The following is a 26970-nucleotide window of genomic DNA, read 5'->3' on the forward strand; positions in this document are numbered from 1 at the left end:
CACCCGCAGGGGCCCGAACTCTGAAGGACAAGATGCTGCATGTTCCAGAACCACCGGCAGCTTTGCCCAGGCTGGAGACAGCGAATGGAGCGGAGATCTGGGTCTGCCAGTGCCACACACACCACCCACCACACCACCACCCTCCCGCACCCCTTCCTCACACCGCCTACATGCCACCCGCGGCCCCAGCTCACCCTGCTGTCCCCACTGACCACCCTTCCCTGTTTTCGCACGCTGGAATCCTCCCCTGATCCTAGCCCTCTCTCACACGCAACCTCGTCCACGAAGTCTCTCTGCGCAGCCCCGGACGAGGCACTGAGAGCACTCCGTATTTGCAACGCCACACGACTGACGAGGCCACGCCCACGGACCTGGGCTTCTCCAAGGCTCCCCCAGCCCCGTCCCCCGATGCCGGGCCCCAAGTCAAAGTTCAAGAAGTGTCTCTGACTTGACAGAGCTGCAGATGCCCCCGGGCGGCCACGGGACCGGACGGCTTCCCTGAGTGCTGGCTCTCGGCACACGGGAGGCCCTCGCATTGTGCCCGTCCTAATCACCCAGGCCGTCCTGCTTCTGTGTTTGGAGGTGGCAATTGATACTGCTCACTGTCCTAATGACCTACAGAGACATTTCGTTAAAGCAGGGCCCTCTGGTGCTTACTGAGCAAAGCTGAGTCTCTGCATAATGAAGTTCACGTTTCCAGAAATAGAAAAGGTGTATGGGTGATAACACGCCACAGCCTCACAAAGCAAGGAAATTAATGCTTCCTTGTAATGACAGCATGGCAGGCTTGGTGTCTGAGAAAGAGAATGGCCACCCGGAGACCATTTGGCCTGCGGCTCTTGCCCTTGCACGCACGGAGCAGGCTCTGATGCCAGCTCTGTCCCCATGCAGCCAGCAAGGTGCACTTGAGCTGCTGAGGGTGGGTCTTTTATCTCTGGACTTCCGAGACTTAGCCCAGTGCCCGGGGCAGACAGTAGCACTGAGCACACGCTCCCTGCATGGACTAAATCAACGACCGTCCAAGCTCTTCATTAACCAAGTGTATCTGGTTCTCTACAGATAAACCCGCATCTTCCCCAAATTAAGAACCAGCTCACGAAAACCACCTGTGTAACGACAGTATAGACCCTGGTCCTAAAGAGACGGTCACAAGGTTCCTGGAGGCAGAGGAGGGAGATGGCCCCTGGGATGGACTGCCACAGAGCAAGGCACGCCGGCGGCTCTGGGTCCCCAACACAAGCCCCTGAAATCCACACAAGGACCAGCATGCACTGGGGGACACAAGTCACGATAAAATGCAAGACGTATATTCTCACTGTGGTGTCTCAAGAGCTCAAACGGATTTTTAACAAAACTTGGCCAAATATAAACCAATCTGTTGCACCTAACATGGGTCCACTCAGAGCAATTTTCCCTGCCTGCCCTGCCTCCCCGCCGCTGTTCTGAGCTCCAGCTGTCTGTAATGGCCCCAAAGGGGCAGGAAACCCCAGTATTCCCGTCTGCAGTGAAGCCTCCCGCCGCTCAGGCTGCCTGTCACACCGTCGCACCCAGAAGCGCCAGGTCCTACGTCAGGCCCTGGGCCCTGATTTTGCTTCAGAAATTACAGACCATGCTGGTCTGTGGGCAGGACCTCATGCAAAGTGCCCCAAGGGGCTGAGAACCCAAACAATGGATGGATTTGGGCCTCAGGAGGATCACATGCAGACAAGTGGCTGCCTCCCAGAGTGGGAAGCGGGGGTCTCTCCCGAGGGCAGCGGCGAGGACTGGTGGGCGGGAGCTACAGAGTCTTGGCAGGGATGGGCCCGGCCACAAGGACACCGGCTGAACAGGCAGGGAAAGCAGAACACTGGACATCGCTGTGGACCGCGCAGGCGCGAGGCAGGTGACCGGCTCTGACCTGCGGCAGTGTGGCCTGCTCTCCACGGGGGACCTCGCCTGTCCTATGGCCCACATCAGTCTTGCTCCCCTACATCCGGACTGACCTCTGTCCTACACCTCGGAACCAGAGTCCACCGCCCTGGCCAACGCCGACTGTGTGCAGCTCTGCCCCTCCGCTCCGGGACGAGGCCTGCACCGATTCATCTGTATTCCCTCCATCAGTTTAGGTTTGAAGGGGAGGAAGATCCGCAACGGAAAACACATATGTTCACAGCCACTTAGGAACACAATCCAGGGCAAAACTCACCAATGGCTGGGGGGTGAGCCTTCCTCCTGCTCCGGGCAACCAGCCTCCGTCCCACACCTGGCCTGGCCCTGCCCATGCAGGCCCTAGGTAATTCCCTCAGGGTTGTGAGCTAAGAACGTTCCATCTGTTAGGCCCAGCACTTAACCATCTCTGCTCACGCTGGGACCTCCCCCTCTTCCCACAAGGTTCTCCTTGGAACAGAATCTGCCCCTATCTCGACCATATCGCTTCCCCTCCTGCAAATTCAGTGTAGATTTAGTGAATTCTGAGCAAGGCCAAGCTCATGTTTCCCCAGGCATCCCCGCATCCCTTGCCGTGATCTCACTTCCTGTTTCACAGAGAAAACACAGACCACCAGTGGGACCTCTGCGTCTTCCTGCTACAAAACAACGTGCCCCAAGTGTGACTGGAATTCCCTAGATTCCCGATCACCTGTTGACGTGGCGGCTTAGCCTCCTCACGCCAGGGCCAACTGGAAAGGTCACGTCTCCGTGAGATAGTCAGCTCCCTGGCGACAGGCGGGGAACCTGTCCTGCACGCTGCTAGGTCCTCAGCCCTGAGAGCAGGGAGGCTTGACAATCCTGACGACACGTTCCTGGCCATCCGATAGGCCAGGGCTGGTGCTAAGGGCTGAGCCCAGACCCAGCACTTTCCACCACACCAGGCTACACTGCCTTCAGCGTCTCCTACTGGCCCACCCACTTGTACCCCATTTCTGGCCCAGGGCGCAAGTGTTGAGTGAATGAAGCCCCTGCACAGAAGGGGCTGGACCCACCTCGGCCGCCTGAACATAGCTGCTGCTTGGCGAGGCCGTAAGGCACATGCCAGCCTGCAGGTTCCAGAAAGCCTGTGGCCATGGCAGAGCAGCCATCTTGGCACCTCCCGTGGCTGCACGGGTTCCACAGTTTCCCATGGCTTCCACATGCATCTGTCCTAAACCAGAGGAGCGTAGACGTGCCTTGAGCCTCATGGAGCTTATGAAGCAAGGGATTCAGAGCAAAAGCTTCAGGTCTCTGAGCCCTGGCCTCCCTACATGACAATGTGGAGGCAGTTTCGTCTATGCAGCCGTCCAGCCGGTGGCTACCATGTCATGGTGGTGCTTTGCTCCCGCCCCCTTGTGAAAGCAGGGTCTTCGCTGAAAACCAGCAGACTTACGGGTGGGCCGGGGGAAACGTGGGGGAACTGGTCGAGTCTCTGGAAAAGAGACCATAGAACCTTGTTCGCATGTGGGTTTATCGTTAGGTTCTCAGGAGTCCTCAGCACGACACACCTTGTCACTGGTGTTTGGACACTTCTTGCTTTGCGGACACCACGACGTCCCCAGCCTTCCTGCTGTACGGAGGCCACGTGTACGTTCTGCCGCCATCTTCTCCACTCTCGTATTCGGGACTGTGGTCCATCCACAGATTCAGAGACCAGGTTCTGCAGGCCAAACGACGGACCCACCCGCATGGCAGGAAAAGGTTCCGCCGGGAGAAGCCAGGTGCTTGGCCCAGAAGGCTGTGCTCCCCCTGATGCACTGTGATTTTGGAAGACGGGCCGACGCCCGCATTTTCCTGCCTCGCCAGAAGCGACACATCCACCATCCAGGGGGATGGGGTGAACCTGTTTCAAGCTAAGGAGCTCGTCCTCTGATGTAACGGGCATCTCTGAGAGTGAAGGTTACGTGGCTGTTTTTTTCCAGCTGTTGGACTGGATCAACGGTCCAGGGACGAATCGCCAGCCAAGGGCCTTGAGGAGGAGGCTGTTGTCGGGAGCTGCCTGAGGAAGGTCAGGAGGCTGAGGCTTTGAAGTAGGCTTGACTGCTCAAGGTCTGGCTTCACAGTGGCTGGAGGCCAGCGATTCATTAAAAATTGGTTCTTTCTTGGGTCCTCAAATGGGAAGGAGCTATTTTCCCCCCAAACCTACTGCAGCCTAAGCTGACCCACATTTGCTTCCAGACCTTTTTATTTCCTTCCTAAGAAATTAAACAGCTTAATTTCAAACCCGTTCCCTTAAGCATCTGCTCTGTGCTTGCTGAGCACAGTCAGAACACAGGGCAGACAGACGAGGGTGAGGCGCGGCGAGGCCGGCAGCCTGTGGCCCAGGAAGAGGGACAGACCAGAAGGGGACAGGCTGGGGTCCAGTCCACCAGCACAGGACGCCACTGGCTGTGACGTGAGGGAGGTGAGGTGGCCTTCAGGCCCTGCTCGCACTGCGGCCCCACAAGAGCTCTGGGCCCTGAGGGTCCCCCTTCACTGCGCACTTCCAGAAGGAGCCTCAGGGCAGGAGCACTCGGAACTGGGAACCAGGGTTTCTGACCCAGACCTGTGTCCCTCCTGCTGCTGGTGGCTCCCGGCTGGGGTGGGGACGGCTCAGGCAGGGGCAGTGAGTGACACCAGCTGGAGGGAGGTCGTCAGGCCACCCGGCCCTCCACCTGCACAGCTGTACAGAGGGGCCGGAGGACAGCTCGGAGGTGGTGACCAACCCNCTTCTCCAGCTGATCAGCAGCGCAGCGCAGTTCTGGGAAAATGACCCAGATCCATCCTACTTCATGGTGTTTGATTTGGGGCAAGGTGTCAAAATGTGAGCTACTCCACCTGCCGGGGAGAAATGTCTGTGGCTCTGGATGGTCCCCAAATGCTGTCCCCAGAGAGGATGGGCCCCTCCCCTCCCCAGACCCCCCCCACCCTCCCCCAGGGCCCCACCAAGGGGAAGGGGTGTGTGAAGGGCCCTTTCTACCTGGCCTGTCTTCCTTCTACAGCTTGGTGTGCCGGGGGTGATGGTCACCCTGTAGCAGGGACAGATGGCCGAGGTGCCTCCCCCACCTCCTGGCAAGAGCCAGAAGCAAGGAAGCCCCTCCTCTGACAGGGAGCTCCAGGGGCCCAGGGGCCAAGCCCTGCTCCCTCATCTCAGTAGATGCTTCCAAAAATACTGACAAGATGTCCTGCGGCTCATTGTCTGCGTGAGAAAAAGCCGCGGGAGCTGAACTTAACCCACAGTGGTGGGCCAACAAGTGACACGGCTCCTTATGTCCCTTCAGCTCTGAGTCCCGGGCCTGGCTCAGCTCCTGGCACCGACCCCACACGCTTGCAATCCGCCTCCGTGTGAACAATGAATGAACCCTGTGCGCATGAGCAGAGGATGTGGGGCCCCAGGCCTGGCCTCCACGGGCTCCTGACGGCATCCCCAGGCTCCAGAAAACAGAGACGGAACACTGGCCCTGATGCTCTCCAGCGCCCCCGGGAGAGCACCTCCACACCGAGCGAGCGCAGCCACTGGCAGGCGGACCCCTTCCTCTGCAGGTGAGCCCCCTGCCGCTCCCATGCCCCGAGCTCAGCCTGCTGGGCTGCAACGTGCCAGGCCCCGCGAGGGACTCCCCTTCTGAGCAAGGGATGGTGCCAGAGTGGGGAGATGGGAAGAACGCCAGGCATCCTGTTCTGAACGTGCCCTTGACCTTCATGCCTAGAGAAGATGCTTGTACCTCTGCAAAAAGCTGAAGGGGCAAACTTGTCAGCGCCGGGATGGCGGAGGTGCCCAGGCTACCACTGCGGTGGGGCTTCCTGTCCCAGCTCCAGCCTGGGTTTGAATGGCCCAGCTAAAAGTACACACAGGATGGAGGGGCCTGGGGGCATGCGGCAGTCGCCCCCGTTCTCCCCACAACAGGCTGCGAACGGGATCCAGACAAGGGGCAACAAGCAGTCCTGCCTGGAAGTGCCCGAGAGCCCTGCGCTCGCCGCCAGGACGGAAGCATCCGGGGCCCCAGGGATGGCACCACCGCCATTGGGAGCCCCGATGCCGCCCCACCCTGAGTGGCCCACCAGCCCGGGCACAGCCCCTCTGCGCAGGGCGTGTGGGGCCTGGCATATGAGCTACTTAAGGACAGGCCTCATTCGGGGCCACAGGAGAAAAGCAGGTAGTAGCTAAATACATTCATCACTGGTCGGCTGTTGATCCTCACAGCTGTGTCTGGGTCTTAGATCAAGACAGATGCTAAGGTCACGGAGCTGGGACTGGAGCCCTGAGCAGCTGCCTCCCACGTCTGCCTGGAGGCGGGGGCAGAGGCCAGGGGGCTGGGGCCACAGTCCAGGAGGAGCTGCTGGTGCGGGCCCGGCTGCCCCTGGCTCAGCAGGGACATGGCCCCGGTGACCTACTGCTCACCTGCACTTCTCAGTGCAAGCAGGCGCCCACCCTGCATCCCTACCTCGGCAGGCGTCCCTGCTCCCTTTCCGCGGAAGCCGCGCGGTACCCACCCACAGCCCTCACCAACGCTTGGGCCCACGTTCCAGGTGTCGGGAAGCAGGCAGCCCGGGTGCACAGCAGAGGGACCCAGATGCCTGCAGCTGATTTCCTGGCCAGGAGGCCTTGGGCAGGTCACCTTGCCTGGCTGGAGGCCCCAGGGCTCTCGTTCGTAACTCTGTGACCGAGTCCAAGGCTCTGACGCAAACAGATGCAAGAGCACCTTGTGGGCCCATCTCCAGGACTGAGAACATGGGCATCGGTATTGGGCATCCTCTCCAGTGAAGCAGGAGACAAGAGACGCAGAGCCTGTGTCTATATCCGAAGGGAGTCCGCACTACAGGGGGGGCCTGGGTGAAGTGACACAAGCAGTGAAAGGCACCACCGGCCCGAGGGTACAGAGCCGGCACAACCAGCATACACACAAGCCTCGCGTGCCCACACTCGTGGCATCCCTGCGGAGGATCCCCAGGGCAGGGGTGACGGGATGGGCTGGGCCGCGTGGGGAGGGCTCCCCAAGGAGGGCCTGTGGGCTGGGGAAAGAGAGGCAGGCAAGGCTGCTGATGGGCCACCGCAGGAAGGGGCACGTGACCCTCTGGCAAAGATCCTCCCTCCTTAGGGCTCCCACAGGACCTCTGGATGGTGGCAGCCTGTAAGACACTCCATGTGACCAAAGAGAGGGGAGGCGTGCACCCCAAATGCAGGGGCTGGCAGGGCCTGAACAGGAAGAACAAGCACTATCAGGACATCCTCTGGCAGCAGCAGGGGATGCGGTGGCTGGAGGAGGGGGAGGGGAAGGGGCAGGAAGTAGCTGTGGAGGTGGGCTGCCCAGTGGGCACGTGCCGGTGGCAGGCGGACGCCAGCATCCCGGGGCGCTGAAAGTATCACCAGGCCCAGGAGGGCGGCGTGAGGCCACAGAGGACCCGCACGTGGTCTCACGTATGGAATCTCTGCCGGGCACGTCCTGTGACCCTGGAGCTTCGGGCCTGACTCACACCTACACTAATTAGCACCGGCTCAGGTCTCTGGGGTCTGCATGATCAGGCGGCGGGAGCAGAGAGGAGGGGTCCTCACCATGGAGGCTGTCCCTGCCAGGTCTGGCGGAAAGCTGCTCTCGGGGCCCAGAGGCACAGCCCCCCTCACAGATGACCGGAGAGGCCCTTCCCCAAGAAGTCCGGTCGCCCTGTCTGCTGGGAAGACGGCCTTTCTCCCCGACAGGCCTGTGAACTCCTCGAGGAAAGGGACTGTTTCTCTCCCACTCACTCACTGAGTATCTGCTGAAGGCTTACCACTTACCAGGCACTCGAGCAGCAGCTCTGTGCCCACTCCGTGCCAGGTAAGGAGCAGGCCTGGGGTGCAGGGATGCCGATGTAACCTGTTGTTCCCAGAGAGCCTGTGACGGGCACAATACCCTCAGGGGAACCGGGAGAGCCCCAGGGGTGGGGGCAGAGTGGAGCCCTGGGAAAGGGGTGCTGGAGAAGAGCGTACAGCTCATGCGGGCCCCAAAGCGCGAACAAGCTTGGCTGAGCAGCCAGGAAAGGCCACGGCAGAGGGGAGGCCTGAGCTCACGTCACAGGTAACCTAGCAGGCCCTTCCCCCTTCCTGCACAAGCCAAGTCCTGAGGCCCAGGGAAGGTGGGTGTTGAGGGCATCTATGCAACAGAGCCGCCAGGGACGCGGGACACCAGGGCCCAAGCTGGGGGAAGGGGTGGGGGAAGAGGGCATCTGCACAGAGGGCAGCCTGGCTGGGGTCCGGAGCACAAGCTGAGGTGTCCATGGGGCAGGGCCCCTTTGACGAGAGGCCGAGACCCTGTGGGGAGGGCTGGGGTGCGGTGGGGAGGGGCTCCGGCAGGTAGGAGAGCCAGTGCCGAGGGAGAGAGTCCCAGGTGAGGGCGGGAGAACGGAATGAGCTGGCGGCTGGGCTGCCGTGACGGGCATCGGCGGGAGCTCACGGCTACGCGTGCAGGCGGGGGTCTGAAGTGTGTGCGTGTTCGCGCTGACGTGCGTGTGCTCCTCTCCTGGCTCTGTCCTCTGAGAAGACCATGGGGTAGGAACCAGGAGGACCGGCCATCACTCCCATCTGCATCTCTGTTTCTAAACACCAGCCTTCACTGAAGGGAATGGAGACACCTTGGGAAAACGATGGCGTGAGGGCTCCAGTTCAAGACGAATCTGGAACTTCTGTGCCAGGAGGCAGGCGGGTGCTCCAGGAATGATAGAGCCACGTCCAGAGGCACAGAAGTCAGCTTGAAGGGCTCCCGCTCGAGTGTGGGACGGTTTGAGCCTCAGAACATTGACGGTCACCTATCTGAGGCCACTGAATAAAACCGGGAATGATGAATCCACATAAACAAAGGAAAGTTTGATGGGGAAATGGATATTTCACAGCTTCAAAGCACCTTTCCACAAAATACTGGTTAATTACCAAGAGAGGAAAAGGAGCTTCGCGTAGAAGGCTGGCAGATGCCACCTCATCAAATGATCAAAATGACCATCGTTGCAAGAGGACAATGGAACTCACAAGCCGCGTGGAGACCCAGGGAGGACGCGCATCCCTGAGACATTCCTGCCAAAGCCACCCACGCTGAATCCTGCCACAGGACGCATCCCACAAACCCACACTGGGGGGCTTCCTACGGAGAGCTGGGCTGGAAACATCTGAAAGTGCCAAGGGAATCAGGGTCAAAGGAAGGCTGAGGAATTATTTCAGACCGAGGAGACCAATGACCTAGAGGAGCTCAGTGCAGCCAGTGATTCTAGCAAACTAGACGCAGGCCCTTTAGGTACAAAGGACATCAGCAGGGCAACTGGCAAAACTTGGGCGGGTTCTCAGTATGTGGTGGTAAGTAGTACTGACGCTCACGTCCCTGACCTGATGGCGTGCTGCGGTCATACAATGGAAGTCCTTGTTCGTGGGAAACACGCATTAGAGAATCCACGGACGACGGTGGGTCGGGCCAGTCGCTAACTCTAAAACGGTGTAGAAAAAAGATTCTCTGAAAGTCTGGGCACTATCATAAATTCTTTTCCTCCCACAGGGGTGTGGTGTATCGATGCTTGGTGAGGGGTCAGCAGAGGCAGGCCTGAGATCCGGCTGTAGGCGACTAGCTTATTACGTGGTGCCGGGAAGTGTGATGTCATGCGAGAGACATGGATCTCAAGATCAGTCCTCGTTAGCATCGCCTCTCACAGGCTGCACTCACTTTTCAGGTTGTCTCCCCCGACACTACCCGCTTCAGGGACACGCTGTGAAAGCTACACCATTCATTCCCTTGGTGAATATTTATTCTGCATGCGCTAAATGTTCCAGGTACCGATCCAAGCTCTGAGAATATAGTGAAGGGCAGATCCTTCCTCCTTTGAGCTTTTACTCTAGCAGGGGTTGGGGGAGACAAGCAAGAAGAAACAAATGTGTATGTAATGAACTTTCAGAGAATAATAAGGACTGTGAAGAAAAATAAAGCAGGCAAGGCCTTGGAAGGTGGTGAGGGTGAGCATGTCAGACAAGAGAAGTAGGAGAATTTAGGAAGAAAGTGGCAGAAAAATACAATCATCACAGAAAACAAGACCAAGAAAACACAAGGTAAAAGACTACAAAAACAGAATACACAGCAGAGAAGAGGCCAACATTTGTGCCATGCCAAGGAGCATGAATGTCCTAACCCCACCTGTTACTGGAAAACACTTTAATGTTGGACTGCAAACCAAAACTCAACTCCCTGCTTCATCTAAGAGAACCACATGGGGGAAGAAAAAAAGGAAAACTTAAATGTTTAAAATAAAATGACAGGTAAAGGCGTCCCAGCCCAACAAAAAGCTTGCAGGGACAAGAGTGATCATATCAGATGTAACAACAAGCACGGAAAGTGACAGAGGAGGACACTTCAAGGGATACGGGGCACGTACCACAAACCACCCACACTTGTGCTGTGCCCACTATAGGCCCCAGGGCCACCGCATCAGTGGACAGAAGTCCCCTCAGGGTGAAGGGGTCCCATGGCAGCAGCAGCTGTAATTCACCTCTCAGTGTCCATGGCAGATCAAATAAGTGAGGGTCCTAAAGACCTGAGCAATGTCATTAATGAGGGAAATTAACAGATATACGTTGCAACTCAATATACTTAAAACAAGGAATAGGCCTTCCTTTTTAATGTCTGTGCAGTATTCACAAAGAACTAAGCACAAAGAAACCTCAGTAAATTCTCAGAGGTGAAAACAGCACTGGGCTGATCACAATGCCCTCACATTTAGAAAATCAGCACAAGTTCAGGAAACAGAACATCTATGTTTTAAAAAAAAAACTCTGGGGACAAAGAGGAAACAAGCTAAAATTGCACAATGCCTGGATCATATCAAACGTAGAGACGTCAACTAGCAGGAAACAGGTAATGGGGTAATTGTAGGAAAATTCATAGCCTTAAAATCATTGCACTGGTAATAGGACATTTGAAATAAATGGACTCAACATCCAGCTCTGTAAATGAGGAAAAGCTAACAGAGTGAGAGCCCACATGAAGCAGCAGTGTGAGGACAGAAACAGTAGTTACTGACTTAGGGAAGGGAGGAGAACGGATGGAGAGCAGATCATCGGTTGGCCGGCTGAATCAAGGAAAAGAGGAGGAAGCAAAATTATAGAAAAGAAACAAAATGGGGGAAATGACCTCAGGTTAAAAGGCAGTTAAATACCAATAGAAGTTCAATGTTTAAAAAGTGAGCTCCTGGGGAGCCTGGGTGGCTCAGTCAGTTGAGCATCTGACTTTGGCTCAGGTCATGATCTCACAGTTCATGGGTTTGAGCCCCACATTGGGCTCTGTACTGACAGCTCAGAGCCTGGAGCCTGTTTCTGATTCTGTGTTTCCCTCTCTCTCTGACCCTCCACTGCCCATGCTGCCTCTCTCTCAGAGATAAATAAAAAACATTTTAAAAAAGTGAGCTCCTTCTGAAGTTTGGTAAAAATATGAAAGGTGTTCTATGGGCACAGAGTTCCGACTTTGCAAGTAAAGGGTCTGGTGCACGATAGTATGAATGCAATTATGGCTACTGAACTGTACACTTTGAAATGGTCCAGATGGCATATTTATGTGTTTTCACCACAGTTTTAAATTAAGATGAGAAAGAAAAGCAAGAAAATGACACTGAAGCAAATACCAAGCAAATATTAAAATATACTATAAACCCATAAATAGTTATGAGGGTGGTTCTGGCTCATGGGTGGAAAGATCAATGGAAGAGAGTCCAAAAATGTTCCTACACATGAGAAAAATGATACTGCTTATTAGTGAAGAAAGTTTACCGTTAAATGACAGTGGAATAGTTTTCTGGAAAAAGGGTGGCTCCATGCCTCGTTCCTCACACCTTAATAAATTCCCAATCGGGGCGCCTGGATGGCTTAGTCGGTTAAGCGTCCGACTTTCGCTTAGGTCATGATCTCGCGGTTCGTGGGTTCGAGCCCCGCGTCGGGCTCTGTGCTGACTGCCAGCTCAGAGCCTGGAGCCTGTTTCAGTCTGTCACTCCCTCTCTCTCTCTGACCCTCCCCTGCTCACGCTGTCTCTCTCTCTCCTAGAAATAAATAAAACATTAAAAAAAAAAATTTAAAAAAATAAATTCCCAATCAAGAGAAGATCTAAACAGTATAGTGGATGAGCCCTTGGAAGTATGAGGATTTAAAATATGCATATAATCTAGAGGAGAGGAGTCTTTCTAAGCATGACACAGACACAGAAGATATTTTTGAAGAGCTTTTGCTAAATTTAAAATAAGCGTCTTCCCGTTTGTCTCACTCATCTGAGGACTGGCACGCTTACTTGTTCCGACAATGTGACAATGCTCAGGTTAGTGGATGACCAGGGACCACCTAAGGGAGCGTCAGAAGGCAGAGCATGTGAAGGACACGTGCCTTCCGTGGCAGTCAGAAGAACGTGGCAGCTCTGCGTGGGCGGCGGGGAAGGGTCGGCAGGGCCAGTTGGTAAGTGAGAAAGACAAGCGGCAGGACGCACTCGGGTGCTGCCCCCGAGGAGGAGAACGCAGCAGGTGCCAGCACAGCCCGGGCCGCGGGACAGGGTGGCTCCGGGACAGGAGGGGGGCAGGATGGGGACCCCACGCACAGCCCGCTGCACCTCTAGAATTCTGACGCTCGCCTGTGCGTTTAGGTTTGCAAAAGCAACAGACCGAACACAGAGTGAGTGGCCTCCAGCGGTTGCACTTAGACGTGAGGCTCTCCCGCTTCCGATCAGAGTCTCTCCCTTTGAGGCAGGGGCACAGGCCTGGAATCACTCCTCACCCACCACCCATGTGCCAGGGCTGGGGACACGAGCTCTCTACAAGACAAGGGTGGTTTTTCCAATCTCTCGGGGTTGTCGTGGGGACTGTATGACTTGGGGCACGTTTGGGGCCAGCAGACGCCCTTCCCAGGGGCTTCTCCACACAGCTAGTTGTGTTGATGTTGCTGGTACAAGTCTGAGAGCTGGGAGATTTCATGGCTTGGTGGCTCGGGTCGGTCATAACGAGGGAAACTGGCCCACTTGGGCTGAGCAGGGAGCACTCAAACTCTTTGCCCGTCGGGGACTGGAAACCTGGTGCCTGGCACCCTGGAGATCTCAGACCTCTCCCCGTCTTCTTGGGGCTTGAAACACCTGCCCTTTCTCAGCACCCGTGGAGCAGGGGGGTGGTGTAGCGAGGGCACTACACCTCTCATCTCCCCCTGGATGGCCTGTCCTGGCCCCAGGGGCAAGAGGGGAGCGGGGAGACCTCACACACTACAGTGCAGAGACACGAATCCTGATTTCCCAGATTCAGAAGCATCAAAAGCTGAAAGGCATGACCCTGTGGCCCATCCTCCCACAGGCAGAGACTTAGTGCAGAAATCCTCTTCCGGAAGGAAGGGGTCTCTCAAAGAAAGAAGGTGGCAGGCAGCTGATGGCTGGGGGGACCAAGGCAGTCCCCTGAGCATGGTCCAGACGGGCACTTGGAAAGGGCTCAGTCGCCCTTTGCTGGGTGGATGGCCGGGTGAGTGGGGGGCAGCACAGGGCACGTGAGAAAGAATCACAAGTCTGCAGGGGACCCTGGATCACAGGGAGGAGGTCAGATGCGAGAACGGCAACTTGGGGGACAAATTATATAATCTTCTCACTCACCAGCTTCTTCGGTAAGATCTGTAATAACGCTGATCTCAGCGGGTGATTCCGGAGAGTAAGTGTGCGACGCAGAAAGTGACCGCCCACAGCTCCCGACGCGCTGCGGTAAGTCTCTGCAGAGAGTTACTCTTCGGGGGGAATCCTCGCAAGCAAGCAGCACTCCTAAACGTTACTTCACAACTAGGACACTTGGGACCCGGGAGATGATGGGGGTGGAGGGGGACGGGGGGGAACCGGTGGGGGAACGGGGTCTCACAGAGACGCAGGACACCAGGCCGGGCTGGTGAGCGGCTCCACCGTCCATCACGGTCCCTCCGTGGACACAGAGACGGCGCCTCCCCTTGCTGGCTGTGAGGACAGAGCCCATGAAGCACCTGGCACAGAGCCGGGCCCTCTGGCAGGACTGCCCGTCACCCGTGAAAGGACCGCAGGGGACCCATTAAGCCCGCGGGGTCATACCCAAGGAGGGGAGGCAGGCGTGCCTGTGTGTATGGGGTTTTGTCGCCACTTCTTTCTTCAAGAAGAGTAGAACTACTCTTGTATTCTTTATAACTTTTTTCTATTCTTCTGTTCTTTACAAATTTACATAGTTACATTTGGCAAAGGTGCTAAAGGGACAGTGAGACGTCCCCGAGGAGCCCCCCAGCCCAGGCTGACCTCCTCTCTGGCTCACCAAAGCCACCTGATCAGCCCGGCCCCACAAAGCCCGCCTCACTGGTGGGCCCGTGTGCGAACACTCTCTCCTGGGCACGATGCCTGGAGAACTCCACAGCCCTGTGCTGTTGCCAGGTCCCCTGGGAAAGGGCAGGGTTTGGCGGGCAGGTTGAGCCTCCAGGGAGGCCTGGGCCACCTGCGGCCATGTGTGGCTGCTGACTGTCCTGCCGATGCCTGGCTGGGACCTGGCTCCCCACTCTCCCTCCCGAGGCATCTGAGGCACGACAGCACTTGCTGACTTACTGCAGCTGTTCCGCACGAATCTCAGGTCAGAGACAAACCGAACCCCACAAGGCCTCTGCGTGACACATGTGAGGAAAAGACATGCGGCAGGAGTGTCCCCAAAATACAGCCCGCCCCCCCGAGGTGAGGACAGCCTGGCTTCCTGGACCCCAGATCCAGACTCCTGAACGGAGTTGCTGAATGCAGCAGGTGCCACGGAGACAGGATCAACACTCAGACGCGACGGGCCTGCAAGTGGTTCTGTGCCTTGTCCCCAAGCACACGGCTGGCCCCTCTGTAACACGGTGGCTGCCGGAGTCTGGCTCCTGGGCTGCCTCGGGCCTCTGCTTCCAGGACGCCAGGCTGTGCATGGATGGTCTGTTAATTGACCAGGTCCACCACCTGCATCAGACCAGGCGCATCCTGAAGGCAGGGATGGAGTGTAACTTCTAGTTGAGTCCCCGGCACCTGGGACAGTGCCTGCTACAGACTAGATGATCAAACAGACAGCTACCTCCTGAGTGAACGGTCAAACCCCTCAATCCAACGGTCTACGTTCTCCGTGTAACCTCAGGTACCAGAAACCTCTGAGTACCTTCTACTTTGTAAGGGGACAGAGAGGATGACCTCACAGGCGTGCACGGGTCAGACAAACCACGTGGAGAGTGTGGGCCAAGCGTGCTCTCCAACCGTGAGGGCGGCTGCTCCCTAAGGCAGGGTCCCAGCCTCACATGTCTCCTGCTCCCCAGACCCGTGACCCTCACGCCCGTGCGCGCTGCCTGCACATCACAGCTCAGGGCCGAAGCGCACGGCGGGGCTCACTTGATGATTCGGAGGATGTGCGCTCAGAACACCCACTGCATAACATAGCGAATGTGGAACGCCGGGCTGCCCACAAAAGCACAGACCATCTCTGATGTACCTAGGAAGCTACTGAAATCAGCTGAGAGAGGTGGAAGGGGCGCAGGACTGGGAACTTAAATCAGTGTGGCCGACAGTCCAGCCTCATTTGTCACCACACCCAACACCTACGGACTGGAATGGAAACGGTCCTTCGACAGTCAGGGGACATGGAGCTCTGCAGCCTGCCCTCTGCTCCCACCCAGCGTGCAGGGCAGTTTCCAGACGGAGACGGGAGCACGGGGGAGCCACAGCCCGATGATGCCAACGTGGGGTCCCGCCCCAGCCCCGCTCTGCCTCCGCACGTTCCACGGAAGGTCCTGGATGCACCCCAGAATCCCAGCTTCCTCCTCTCCACGACCAACAGGCACACAGCGATTCCATCGGCCCCCCACCCGCCCCTGAGAGGCAGACGTCTCTGCGAACCCTCACTGAGGACTTGGTGTCATCGAGTCCTCCGTAAGAGACCGAGGCTCCGAGAACTCGTCCACTTGCACAAGGATGTCACGCCACGAGGAAGCAGCAGAGCCAGGGCCAAGACGCACAGCAGCCTGGCGCCAACAGCGTGCCCGTCCACGCCAGCTGACAACACCATCACGCAGCAGATGCGGACATATTTGCACTCTACAACCACAAACCCGTAAAATATTAACAACTTCAGAACTCCTCGCAGAGGGACTGACCCCAACACGGAAAAGCCCTATGTGCAAGCCACTGCATGTGACGTGCAGGAAAATGAACATCCCAAAACCACTCAAACATCCAGCGACAGAGCAAGAGCTACGTGACCTTGCATCCCTTCGATGAGATTACAACCAGGCCTTTATCGGCGTGCCCACGACAGGTTTGTGACACAGGAGATACTTATGTTTCGTCAAGTAAAAGAAAAAGACAAAAAATTACGAATACAATATGGCCACCTCTATAAACAAAATTTAAATTTGAGGAGAGCAAAAAGGCTTAGAGATACACAAAAGTTCAATGAAATCGAGGTTGTTTTGGAGGGTGGGAAAAGGGTGGTTTTTCTCTGACACATTTCTGATTTTCCCTAGCTTTCCACGGTGAGAATATATTATTTTTATCAAGTCATCTGGTGGAAAGGTCAAGATTCCAGTGAGAGGGCACCTGCCTTTGAACCTGAATCAGTCACCTCTCGGCTAGGCAGAGCTGGACGAGACCCCTGACGCTGCTGAGCCGCCGTGTCCTCGTTGAGGGAAGGACATGTGCAGCATGCGAACATATCACAAGTGGTGATGTGAGCCCTCGTACCTGGCCTGCTATGTTAAACCTGCGTGCAAAATGGTGAAGTAACAGGCTGTGTCCTGAGCTGCCCACCTGGGCCTGCTCCGAGTCGGAGGGAACACTTGGTTGGCCCAGGCCAAGCGCGTCAGCGTCTGGAAGCTCAAGCAGCGCCTGTCAGGAGAGCGGAGGGCCTGCCCGGGCTAGGCCACCTGTGCAGTGCAGTCTGAGCCCCCTCTGGTCGGGGGAGCCTGGTAGAACGGTGGGGAGGGCCCAGCACCGGGGTGGGGACGGGCAGCCCCCCGCCCACCCTGAGGAGCGCAGGCCCTGAGGTTTTGGCCCCGCTGTAGGGTTATGCAAGGGTGGGCATTGGCATGGGCGGCGGCCAGGGAGGAAGGCCCTGCCCCCCTGTGGACAAAACCCCGTCCCCGGCAGGCCACCACACCAGCACTGTGCTCACACACAGCAGAGAAAGCGGCCTCAGAAACCCCGGTGCTGACAACGTCCACGTCACCATCAATAGTCACATATTCATTTAGAAAAACAGCTCGAGGGACTTAATGTTCACGTCTTTTGACTCAGTAACTCCTAAACTACACAACTGGTCCACTCAGAAACTCAAACAAAAATCTGTGCACCAAGAATGTTCACTGGCAACAGCCAGATATAGTAACAGTCCAATTAATTATGACACTTGGACCAGGAAGACAGTATGTGTGGGTTCTGGGGGGGTTCACGCCATGGGTACAAGAACTCGGCTGGTGGGGCGCCCCGGGACACAACAGGGGTGGCGCCCGGCCACTCCGCTTCCTGGCGACGCCACTTGGCACAGGGCCTTCCAGGTCCTAGGATTGTTTTTGTAAAAGCCATGCATCTTCTCCAGGATAATGTAATTAATACCTGCATTATCTACCACCGTACCGGGGCACAAATGACGTGTGTCGGACGGCTGACCCAAATACTGTTAACAGAGACGGAAGACACCTGTAAGAAGCCAAGGCAAAGGCACGGATCTCCTGGTGGGCTCTGGAGGGAGTCCAGACCCCTGGGGCCTGCTGCAGGGTGTGGACTGTGTGGGCCCTGGGAACGTTCTTTCTTTTAGTGGACAGGATATGTTCACACAGGTTTGATTTCATTTTGTTTCACAGGGCTGGTTCCCTGGGCCTGTCCCAGCCCTGGAGCAGGGGTCCTGGGTGCATGAGCCTGCTCAGCCATCCACATCTGGTGGACACAGCTGTGTCCGGGTAACCCAGACATCGGTCATTCCAACCTAGCAAAGGGTCTGGGCTGAGGGAAGCCCCTCGCGATGGAGACACTGATTCTCTGCAGAAACACACTGTTCCTTCCACTCAGGCTGGATGCACAAAGGAGAAGGAGCCCCTGCCCCTGCCCCGCGTGTAAAATGCCATCCATTCACTGCTGGCACGTCGGCTGCTCATGGGCTCCCGCCAGCCTTCATCTGTGGGAGCAGGGAGCCGGGCAGTGAGGGGAGGCCCCCCCTGCGGTACGAGGGGTCTTGCAAACCGACGGGAACTAAGGGGAGGCCAGGAGAAAGGGTTCTCTCTTCAAGCCCCTGGGACAATTCCCATGTGTTTCTGGCAGGCCAAAGGGGAGATCATACTTTAATTAACCAGAGAGAAGACTTGATACTAATTTACAATGATATTTGGGGTAAAAAAATAAATAACCACACATACACACTAACTGATTGCTCGCATCTGACCTAAAATAGATTACATAATGAAACCATTTCCAGAAAATAACAAAGCCTCTCACTTCAACAAAAATACATTTAGTTTGCTTCTCAACAAAACAGTTTTGACTGCTATTTGGGAAGGCACAGGCCAGTGTGAAAGCTTCTGGAGCAACAGGAAGCAAACATTTGGATAGACTGTTCCCGGTGTTAAACCGCGGTGAACTCATGGGTCGAGGACCCAGGTAGGTGCTTACCAAACACACACCCTTCCATGTGGACCCCGTGAGAAGACGTCAAAGCTCATCCAGAGCGGGGGAGGAGCGAGGGGGTAGCACACTGTGCTCGCATCCACCACGCCCATCACTCAGGACGGAAGACTGAGCAGACAAGGTCGAGTGCTGCCACAGAGGAGGTCACTCTGCAGCAGCCAGAGCCGCGTGGGGCCTCGCATCCACTGCCACGTGAGAGTTTGGAGCGTTGACCCTTTCACAAGGTCACACGGACAGGACACGTCCAAGGACGCAGACTCGCCGTGGCCAGCTGGCCCACACGGCCACACGCAGGAGCAGACGCAGGCGCGGGCAGGGCGCGTGTCGCCCGGAGGGTACTCACCCCACTGCAGCGGAGCCAGCTGCAGGTGCTCCAGGACGAGCTGGTTCAGGAGTCCTTCCACGCTCGCCTCGCCTGTGCGCTTCAGGGAGGGGTGAACACCAGTTAAGGAAAACTGTGTTCCTGCCGAGCCTCAGGGACAGGAGGAGAAGTTCTGGAACTTTCTACAGAATTCCAGACAGGAAACCTCCCACAGCAGATGTGTCCCCCTTCTTCTCCAGTGACGGTCTCACCAGCCACTGAGGTGTGACCTGAGCGTGGAAAACGGGCAAGTAAACATGTCAAGTGCCTCTCTCCCCTCAACCTAAATCAGGTAAAGCTGTAGTCGTGTAAAGAAGGGAAATCCGTGGGGATCATTGTAATCAAACAGCTATCCTTGCTGGGGAAATAAGGAAAATGGAGGCTGTTTTTCCTTAATAAAGCAAACTGTGGGCCATTGTTCAATGAAACGAAATTTGTTTCTGGACACGTCTAGGCTTCATGCTGGTTTCCTGTCTGTCGTGTTATACATCTTGATGTAATTACACATATTAGTACAAATGGGCTCACTTAGGCCAGTTCATAATTGAGAAAGTCATAGTCTCTCAGCAAGTATCAGTGGATGAAGAAATTAGGTTTAGAAATGCAGAAAACAGATGTCTCTTGGGCGCTAATATTAAACAGCCAGTGCGGCTCCCACAAACAGATCCATAAGCCTCTTTCCCTACATAAATTAAAGCCACAGAATTTAAGTCGCAATCAAAAGGGAAGAATTTAGTTCCTGACATTTTTCCCTGATTAGGGAAGTGAAAAGAAAACCCTCTTCTTTCTGCGTTTAGCAAGTTAACGCATTCGGCAAACACGTCGCATCTCTAATCCAAACCATGGATGGACATGAGTGGAGGATGCTGGAATACTCAGACACGAACTTGAACGTGGGAAGCTTACATCTGGGTGAAGATGACAGCATGTGGACAGACGGCTGTGCTCAGCAAGCCCGAGGACAGCTGCGTGGGGACGAAGCCATGCGGGCAGGACAGACCTGGGGTGGGGACACAGGGCCCGGGGGAACAGGGGCTAGAGCTCGCAGTCTCTCCTGCCGGAGGGCCTGGCACATGGGGGCTGCGTGATCATCTGGGTGGGAGCGCCTGGGCGCAGGGGCGCTGAGATGAGTGAGGACACACCCGCCGGGCACCCAGGAAAGTGTGAGAGGGCAGGGCTGAGTGCACAGCAACAGGCCTCCGCGGGAGAACAGGCTGAACGGTACAGTGATGCTGGGCGCCCCGCTTCCCCGCTCTGGGCCGAAGTCCGTCGCCCCAAGGTCCTCCGCCATGAAGTCCTCACCCCTAAATCCTCCACCAGGAAGTCCGTTGCCCTGAGGTCCTCTGCCCCAAAGCCCTCTGCCTCTACCTAAGTCCTTCTTCGGCTACTTGGAACTTCCTTCAACTCTTCCAAAATACTGTGTGCTCTCTCTGGACTCCATCCGTGCTCTGTGGCTGGAAGTGCTTCTCCCGGCCCTGATCCTTCAAGTCTCGAGTCCTCCCTGAGCCCCGGCCCTGCTCTGAAGGCTCGGGCATCCCCCTGGCAGCCCGCCCCAGGGGTTCCTGCCTGCCGGTGCTCAGCCTAGACACCAGCCCTTGTCCTGGGGCTGACACAGGGCTCGGTTCACAGAGTTGCTCAGTGGATACTGTCTGATAAACAAACAAACTCGGGATGGTTACACGTCCTTGACAGGTGTACGGGAGCCCACGGCCCTCCACATGCAGCCCAGAGGCTGCGAGACCTGGAAACTTCCCTACCCTAAGCTCAGTGCCCGCCTCCAGCGGGTGCCCTCCGCGGACGCTCAGGGCCCTCCCCGCCCCAAGCTCCTGGGCCCCCGCGCCGCTTACTCCTTGCACACCAGCCCAGATGTCAGCTGGACAAACGTGAAAGCAGGCTCCTTCCGGCCAAGCTGAGCGTCCCCAACAGATGTGGGGAAACGCAGGGGCACTGCGGCCCCAAACAAACAGCACCTGCCCCCTGCCCCTAGAATGATGGGTTCCAGACACTCTCAACCTGGCTTTGAATCCTGGCACCACCACTGACACACACTGGTCAGCTGACCTAAATTCTCTGGGTCTGTTTTGTCATCTCTAAATGGGAGTTAACAGCCCACAGACCTCACAGGACTGTCCTGAGGAATGAATGGAATCGCAGTCCTGCACAGTGACCATGCAGTAAATGTCACCTATTGTGAGTGTTCGCCTCTCTCTCCTCTCCGCCTCCCTCTTTTAGCAGAGAGAGAGAACTTCCCCCACCCCAGGAGTTCAGCCACCCCTGCTGTGGCCTCAGATTCCTTTGGGGGGTCTTACTGCACCACAAGCAATTTACCAAAGTGCTGCTCCCAGAGATGATTCTCTCCCTGAGAAGAATTCCCCAAATGCAGTTTTCACCATCCCGTTACACACGGTCAATGTGTGCAGAACTGACGGCATGACTGCTGGGGACTTCGCATGGCACAGGACGGTCGTGTGGTCTTGTGACGATCTGGGCACTAGGACTCATGTGTGTCACTCGCTCACCGGGTCAGCAAGGAGCGACTGGAGAGGACACGTAGGGTAAGGCTGTAGGGTGGCTGGGGACGCAGAGCCGGGCCTGAGCCGAGGCACAAGGAGCTCACAGGCTTGGGGGAAGGCAGATCGGCAAACAGAAGATGCTGCCTCCAGCTACCCCTTAGGGGTGGATCCTGAGGAGTGAGGGCAGGGGCTGAAACAGTCGCTCACACGCAGGGTGCACGGCAGCACTGACCACAGTAGCTAAAGGTGGACGCAGCTGCAGCGTCCATGGACAGAGGGACGGACAAACACAGTGCGCTCTAGACATACGGTGGAGTGTTAGCAGCGAAAGGAAGGAAGTACACTCGCTGCAGCGTGGACGGGCCCTGATGCCGTCGTGCTGGCTGAGGGGTCAGCGCAGACGGGCCCTGACGACATCGCGCCCGGGAAGAGGCCAATCACACAGCACCAGCCACGGTGGGCTCCCATGTCTTGGGGCCCCCGAGTCAGCAAGCTCGTGCAGACAGGAAGTAGGATGGCAAGCACGGCAACGTTGGAGACTTATCTCCATCCAACAGAAGAGAAAACTGAGGCCTCAGGGTGGGCGAGCGGCGGAGCGCACACCCGACCCCGAGGCCCCGCTGGCCCCGCTCCCTCAAAGCGGCAATGGAGCGACACTCCTGAGCAACCCCACAGATGTCCTGGCCCCCGCGTGGTCACAACCGCTCAGTGTCCTTCCCTCCTCAGGCCACATCTCAGGGAGGGGAGCCCACCTCTCGGCACAGGGGGTGGGGGCGTGGAAGCCGCCTGGGGAGGGTCCTGCCACTTTCCAGTTTCCATCCCCCAAAGGCAGCCAGGGCCCCTCAGCTCCATTACCCACACGGCAGAAAGTCTGGTGTCTGGGACGCATTGGACCTCAGGTGACCAGTGCGGCCCGTGCAGCCCGCTGCCCAGCCCAAGTCAGGACAGGCACACAGCGCGCCCGACGGGACCCCGCACTCAGCACCCCCACCCCCACTGCTGGGAGCCCGGGGGTCTTACCCGGCTGGGGGCAGGCTGACATGGGGAGGGAGGGGGCGTGCAAAGGCAGGCCCGAGCCTGACGCCGAGGCTAATTCTGGTCAAGCGGAGCTCTAGGACAGGGGACCCTCCCGGTCCACATCTTCCTGCCAGCCCTGCCCCTCTGAGTTTCTCCTCTGAGCCTAGCTCAGGCTTTGGGCCACTGACCACACTCACAAGCTGACTGGGGGTCCCTGGCTGAGTGGGGAGAGGGCCCAAGGCCACCCGGGGCCTGTATTCTCTCCTTTAAGACTGAGAGGAGAGGGGCGCCTGGGTGGCTTAGTCGGTTAAGCGTCTGACTTTTGCTTGGGTCATGATCTCGCGGTTCGTGGGTTCGAGCCCCGCGTTGGGCTCTGTGCTGACCGCCAGCTCAGAGCCTGGAGCCTGTTTCAGAGTCTGTGTCTCCCTCTCTCTCTGAACCTCCCCTGCTCACGCTGTCTCTCTCTCTCCTAGAAATAGAAAAACAAAAATTAAAAAAAAAAAAAAAAAGAGACTGAGAGGAGAACTTGTCTCCAACATGGACTCTGAGCTCCTAGAAACTTTGTTCTCCCCAGAGGCCCAGAGCGGGGTGCAGAAAATATCGGTGGTTGTGTGGGACTGGCAGCTGGCTCCCGCAGGGAGAGGGTTCAGCCTGCTGCATAGACCACCTGTGCTCACAGCAGCTGAGGTAGTAGGCCTTCCCCACACCCACACCCCGGCCACATTACCTGTGCAAACCCCACACTCCCGGGTAAATGGCAACCCGCTCTCACTTCCCAGAAATGTAATGTTCTCAAGAGAAGTTGCTCAATATTAAGAACGTATTCGCCAGGAAGGTCTCTGCCTTAACGAACATGACACTGTGCAGTGTTTAACTTCCATGGGTAATGACTGAATGATTCTGTTTCTTCCTGTCAACCCACAGACCTGAATCTCCTAATTTTAACATGTGAGATGCCATACTCTTACTTCTCCAGGAGAGGAACATGACAGGGAGGGGCTCCAGTCAGGGAAGAGTGGAGAGCTTCTCTGGAGAGGGGAACGCAGGGCCTGGCCCACACAGGGGGAAAGACCCGTCCGAGGAGGGGGCAGGCACCTCGCTACTTCAGTCTTGCCTGGGGGGGACCTGGTCGTGTGCATGTCCATGGATGCACGTGCGGGCAACTGCCTGTGGCCAGACCAGAGCACAGCTCACCACGCCCCTTCTTCTTGCTTGGGGCTCACAGTCTAGTGGCCACAGACCGGGCAGGGCCGGCTGCCCTGTGCTGCCTCCCCAGACTCCCCAAAGCCCTCGGGCATGAGAGACTCGGTGGGCTTTTGGGGGGCAGGCAAAACATTCAGACCCCATCATAACCCTATGGATTTGCACAGGTATGAGGGTGCACAGACTCACATTCTGGGTGAGGCCTGTTCTAAGCACATTATACGAACTAAGTGACTCAAAGTTGGTCACTAAGTATTATGCCACATTGGCACAGAAGGAAATGGAGGCACAGAGAGGTTAGGACATTTGCCCAAAGCCACACAGCCACAATTAGTGCCCGCAAAGTCTCACTCCAGAGTCTTGTTCTTACTCACTGCTCAAAGCTGCTACCATAGACAGTAGACAACAATGTAAGACCCAGAATGTCAAAAGTTCAGTTTGTGGGCCAGTGTACAGTCACGAGCACCCATGTGGTATTCCCCTCCCCACCAGCGCTCCCTCCCTCCAGGCTAGAGAAGGCACCCCCAGGACTCACCCCCACATCAACCTCTTGGCAGTGCCTAATGAACACAGAGAAAAATTACCTCTCAGGCCAGAGGCTCTCGCGGGAAGAAACCAGGGCACCACAGAAACTGCCCAAGACAGTCCTGATACCTGCTGCCTCTCCCTCCCCTACGAAACTGCGGGAGAAACCACTGTATCTCTCAGGCCAGTCTCCCTTTGCGGGTCTGTGAGGCAGACGCCCGAGGGCCTCACTGGCAAGAAAGCAACACAAACAATGACCACACGGGAGGAAGAAGTGCAGAGGAGGGCCGCCCCGCTGGCGTGAGGGTAAGGCCGCCTCCTCCACGCGTTAACTCACACTGTGCTGCCAGGGTATAGACACCCACATCCCATTTAATTACGGCAAACAGAACGGCGTGATCCAAAAATGCTCCATTCAAGGCTATCCTCCAGTGAGTACAGGCACCGATGCCGCAACACCTGTCTCCCTGGCTGTACCATGGGCACCTTTCTCTCTTACAAGTGCAGCGTCTTGCACGATGCCTGGGGCTCAGTGACAGCCCAATAAACGTTGATGTCGTTTAATGAGTGAAAGCATGCATGCACATTTGCATGACTGTAAGCACATGGACGTGGGTAGCTTTCATCAGAGACTAACTGCGCTGGTAGGCGGCCCCCACAACACTCACTGCTGGAGCAAGGAAACGGGACCCCTTGGTGGGGTTACTCCGGCACCACCACGGGATCCCTGTGGGGCCCTCAGCACAGCCAGGCACAAGCAGCTATTGCAACAGTTCAACACGTGAGGACACGAGCCTCAGAGGTTGACAGCTTGCCTGCTGAGAGTGACAGAATGGCCGTGAGGCCTGGTCCATTACTCAGCAGCTCAGGGCGCTACCAGGGAGCATGGCTGGGTTTCGCGGCTAACGTGAGCCCATCTCCTTCTCCAAGGGGCATGAGGTGGACCCAAACGCACTCGCAGGCAATGCCGGCCCAGTTCTGCGGACTCCTCTGTGGCCAGCGCTCAGCACTGCAAGCCTGACCACGGCCAGCGCATGGCTGGTCTGCTTCCGTCCCTGCCAGTCAACCAGCCAGCGCAGTGTAACCTGCCACAACGCCACCAGGGAGAAACACAAGGAAGCATCTCTTCTGAGAGCACTTAGAGATTTTAGGCAATGGACGCTCCCTTGGGATGAGTCTCAAGAGGGGATGGCACCTGTCAGTCCTATGCTGGGACTCCACTTTTCCAATCCCTGAATGAACAAGATCCATGGGAAGCAGGACCCAGGGTCACCTCCCTCCCAAGGGCAATGACCCAGGAACGGGCCGACGCCAGCCCCCAGTGAGACCACAGACCACTGTGCAGGTACTTGGTGGTCATGAAGAGTGGTGTCCCTCCTGGGGTAAATCACTTCTGCAGAGTCGATCCCCTGAGCCCGACCCTGCTATGCACTCGGGTCAGCATCTCCCTGCCGCCACGGCCCCGGTGCCATCCGGGGACAACCCCCCTGTTGGGAAAACATCCCCCCCCAGCAGAGTCTGATGAAGGACTAGAGTCCAGAGACTTGCCAGGCAGTGATGAAAAGCAGTTACATTTCCCTTCGCTCCCTTTGCGGCCACCACGTGAAAAGCTATGTTCTCTTTCCTGAAGATGACATCAAGTCCCCTGTCCTTAGCTCACGACTGGGTCCCTGCACAGCACGCTGATTCACTGTAATCAAAGAGATGAAGGGGAAGCACTACTGCACATGTGGCACCGGCAAAGTGAGCCAGCTTTCGCGTTCTTCGGCTTGGGTTTCGGCTGGGATGTGATGGCCCACATGCTCACAGGCACACAGAAATTCACTCTGAGTGGTGACCAATTCCCAACACGGAACACCCCCCCGGAGGATTCTAAGTCTCAAACTCAAAGACATACAACTGGGTCCCAGAGGTGTGTGTGGGGTGGGGGGAGGGAACAAATGTTGGGGACGTTCCTGTCGGGGCAGGTTCTGCGGCACGTGTTCGACATGTTCCCTTCAACCAGGGCTGTTCCAGTCGACATGGTACAGACAGGGAACTGGAAGCTGGGAGGACAGAGCAGGGAGTGCCCCAGAGATCCCTGCAGCTCGGGCGTCCCGGGCCTTTCCCACGGACCGGCAGCTGCAGAAAGAGAACTTGCTCGAGATTATAGCTTCCAGGGGCGCCTGGGTGGCTCAGTTGGATAAGCATCTGATTTAGTTCAGGTCATGATCTCATGGTTCATGGGTTCGAGCCCCACGTCGGGCTCTGTGCTGACAGTTCAGAGCCTGGAGCTGCTTCAGATTCTGGGTCTCCCTCTCTTTCTGCCCCTTCCCCACTCGTGCTATGTTTCTCTCTGTCTCAAAAATAAATAAACATAAAGAAAAAAAAAGATTATAGCTTCCAGCCGGCCAAAGTCCAAAAGTGTGAAAACCCCTGTGATGGCCAAGCTGTGGGAATACAGGCATAAGACTCACACTCTGCTATTGGAGAAAGGAGAAAGCTCACTATGAATATGGAAAGTTTTCCAAGGCATCCACAATTAAGTGAAAAAGAACTAAGATGCAAAACACTTTTTACACAAAAATATTTTGTGTAAAAAAAAAAGTCTTTGTGTCTGCATTTGTAGTTTCAGAGAGAAATTCTGAAAGATGTGGGAGAAATGAAGAAAAATGGGCATGTGGGGATGAAGGGTAAGATGGTAACACCTTTTAAAAAAATTTTTTTTGGGCCATGTGCATATTTTACATATTTAAAATAAACATTTTAGAAAAAGTCAACAATACAGTTCTGCTGA

General features: G+C 56.4%; 1 protein-coding gene across 2 annotated transcripts in view; it reads right to left on the reverse strand.

Annotated features, from left to right (window-relative positions):
- TRAPPC9 (trafficking protein particle complex subunit 9) overlaps positions 1 to 26970 on the reverse strand; it is a 544285-nt gene that overhangs the window by 95245 nt on the left and 422070 nt on the right. For both annotated transcript variants that reach the window (XM_077749979.1, XM_077749978.1), the window contains one exon: positions 18919 to 19009. In XM_077749979.1, coding sequence (XP_077606105.1) covers positions 18919 to 19009 — 91 coding nt within the window. The remainder of the gene's footprint in view (positions 1 to 18918; positions 19010 to 26970) is intronic.

The sequence above is a fragment of the Crocuta crocuta genome, unplaced genomic scaffold (genome assembly GCF_008692635.1).
Source record: "Crocuta crocuta isolate KB4526 unplaced genomic scaffold, BGI_CrCroc_1.0 scaffold119, whole genome shotgun sequence".
Taxonomy (NCBI): Eukaryota; Metazoa; Chordata; class Mammalia; order Carnivora; family Hyaenidae; genus Crocuta; species Crocuta crocuta.